General features: G+C 39.7%; 1 protein-coding gene across 1 annotated transcript in view; it reads right to left on the bottom strand.

Moving 5' to 3' along the window:
- Nucleotides 1-2,500, bottom strand: part of LOC138007813 (uncharacterized) — a 19,532-nt gene that overhangs the window by 4,915 nt on the left and 12,117 nt on the right. Inside the window, exon 5 of the mRNA XM_068854891.1 lies at nt 2,191-2,289. Within this exon, the coding sequence (XP_068710992.1) occupies nt 2,191-2,289 (99 nt within the window). The remainder of the gene's footprint in view (nt 1-2,190; nt 2,290-2,500) is intronic.

Here is a 2,500-nt window from a genome sequence, read left to right on the forward strand (position 1 = left end):
TAGTTAAGAAAATATGGTAAAGCAACGATGCGAGTAATTTTTATAGCCATGACGTCATCGACCGTCCGTCCGTACGTACGTCAACCCCTCCATGTATGCCAATAGGGAGCTTACGAAACGACGACGTCGACTGCAACGACAACGCTACAAAACAATAGGTTTAGTCAGCAAAAACAATGGCTCTGCACGCTCTGCACGTGCGTTTTACATTTTGGAACATTTCTTTGCTGTCAACTCCTAAATGACGACGTGAAATGACTAAATTCAAGGTTCTGTAGAGGACGGTAGCAATGACGATGGATTTTCAGTTCTCTCTTCACGCTTCCAACCCACTCATACCAGTTTAATTCCTCGACAGTTACTACACATTTTTAACGCGAAACAACATGAAATAGTATTGTAGTGATGTGAATAACGCGAACTCGTATTTTTAAATGAAGTCCTTGTAGCCGACGACGTCCTCGTTTCGTAAGCTCCCTACTGTGACCAGCATCACGCCCGTTAACAGCATTCAACTGTTACTTTGATATTGGACATCCATGTTATGAACAATTGACACCTGTCAAAACAAGGTATCCGTGACCAGTATCACGTGATCATATCGCAGGCTCAAGCTCAGGGCTCCCCGAGGTCAGCTGTTTTTTTAAAGTTTACCACTGACCAGGTACTGGTTTTCGATTGGATTGCAGGCTCGACGCAGGTTAACTCACTTAAACGTAAACGAGGCTTCACTTTTCGCGCGCTTTCTGTGGCTCGACGCGGCTACAAGGTCATACTACATCAACTATAGTTCTTTATACACAGTCAACGCTTTTCGTGTTTGGAAAATGTTTACTTTCTGCATTTTTCGCTGGTTTCAATCCAGTTGGACATATCGTAATAGCTGTGGTCCACACTGGTGGCTACGCAGTTATTCAAGTCAAGCATCGGAGGGATACAAACTTAAAGCCGAGTGTTAATTTTTAATTTGCTTAGAGCTGCTTTTTCCTCTGTATTGCAATTTTTGGCATATCTTTAGAAGCTCTGATAAGGTTACATGATGCCTAGAGGACCTATGTTTAGAACAGAAACGAAAGGAGAGCGAAAGAGAATGACAACGACAAAACAGAATACCAGTAATAGCTCATACTTAGTGGAAGAATTTACTCCATAAAATCTTTCTTTGGGCACTAAACCGTTTGTTATTTTTACGGATGTGTAATTAAAAGTGGATGCGTGTTTTTAAAAAGTGGTTTAATCGGTTTTTCCTTTGTTTAGGAATGAAAATCGAATTTTTATTGTCAACTGGAATTAAATAACAATTATCTGTATTCTTTTGGACATAAAGAAAAAGTTGATTTGTTTCTAAAATGCGAGCGAACAAGTGCTTTCTTAATCCGTTTGCGGCCCAACTGGTTTTCGTTCTGCCTCGACAGTGACAAGAAAATTTTGCCCTTATGTTATAAACACGTAATCGCAATGAGTTTTCGTAAAATTAGGGGGAAATTTCACTGGCTAGTGTTTTTAGAAGTTTGCTTAAAGCACTAAACGTTATTTACAGGCTCATTTTTGGCTATGATTTTCCCTAAACTCACCATCCACATACAAAATGTTCTCCCCCCACTTACCCGCTTTACTAGAGATTATTATTTCAGTTAGTGGAGAGGAACCCCTTCTTGTAGGTGGATTCTTGCTTCAGCACCATAATCATGCCACAAAGGTTGCTAGTCTACTGCTGTTTTTGTTTTTGTTTTTCTTTAAACAACTAAATCTATATATTAAATTTATGTGTCTGTCAGTGTCTGTCCGCTTATTGACAATAAAAATTAGCCAATGAGCGCGCGAGAATTTTGCAGTCATTGTAAAATAAACCATCGAATAAGATGTATGTATATATAATAAATAAAAAATCGAACGAACTTGCGCGTGCATTTTGTGATTTATGGGCACGAGTGATGTTTTGAACGTTTTCAAACAGCAGAAACAGATCTAAGAGGTCTCAAGACAACTTCTAGTATGAATACGGCTAATATTGTGTCTACCTTAAGAAATAAATAGGATGTATAGCAGGTTGACCGTATAGCGCGCCATTCTGTATGTTACTTCTCAGGGGTAACATTTGAAATGGGATTTACAGGGTATGCATGACTATAATACTGTGTCTATTAGCAGATTTCCTATTAAATTATTCATGATTCTTATTGCACTTACTTGGACAAAAAGCACATGATTTTCTGCAGTTGTCTCTGACCCAGGGATCAGGACACTGGGCGAGCGATCCCGCACAATCGGGCGACACATCGTGACAAACTGTAACAAATGAAGAAAATTGCCATACACCATGTAGTCTCTGATATATTAACAGCCTATTGAAACTACTTTTGTCTTTTTTATCTTGTATAACAAGCGACGCTATTTGCAGAACCCAAAATATTTGACACGATTGTGGATTCCAGACTGAGATGAGGAGGCCCAGGAAATTGAGTCAAAGGTAGCTCCCCCCCCCCACCCCCCGTCCCAC

This window comes from Montipora foliosa, chromosome 6 (genome assembly GCF_036669935.1).
Source record: "Montipora foliosa isolate CH-2021 chromosome 6, ASM3666993v2, whole genome shotgun sequence".
Classification (NCBI taxonomy): Eukaryota; Metazoa; Cnidaria; class Anthozoa; order Scleractinia; family Acroporidae; genus Montipora; species Montipora foliosa.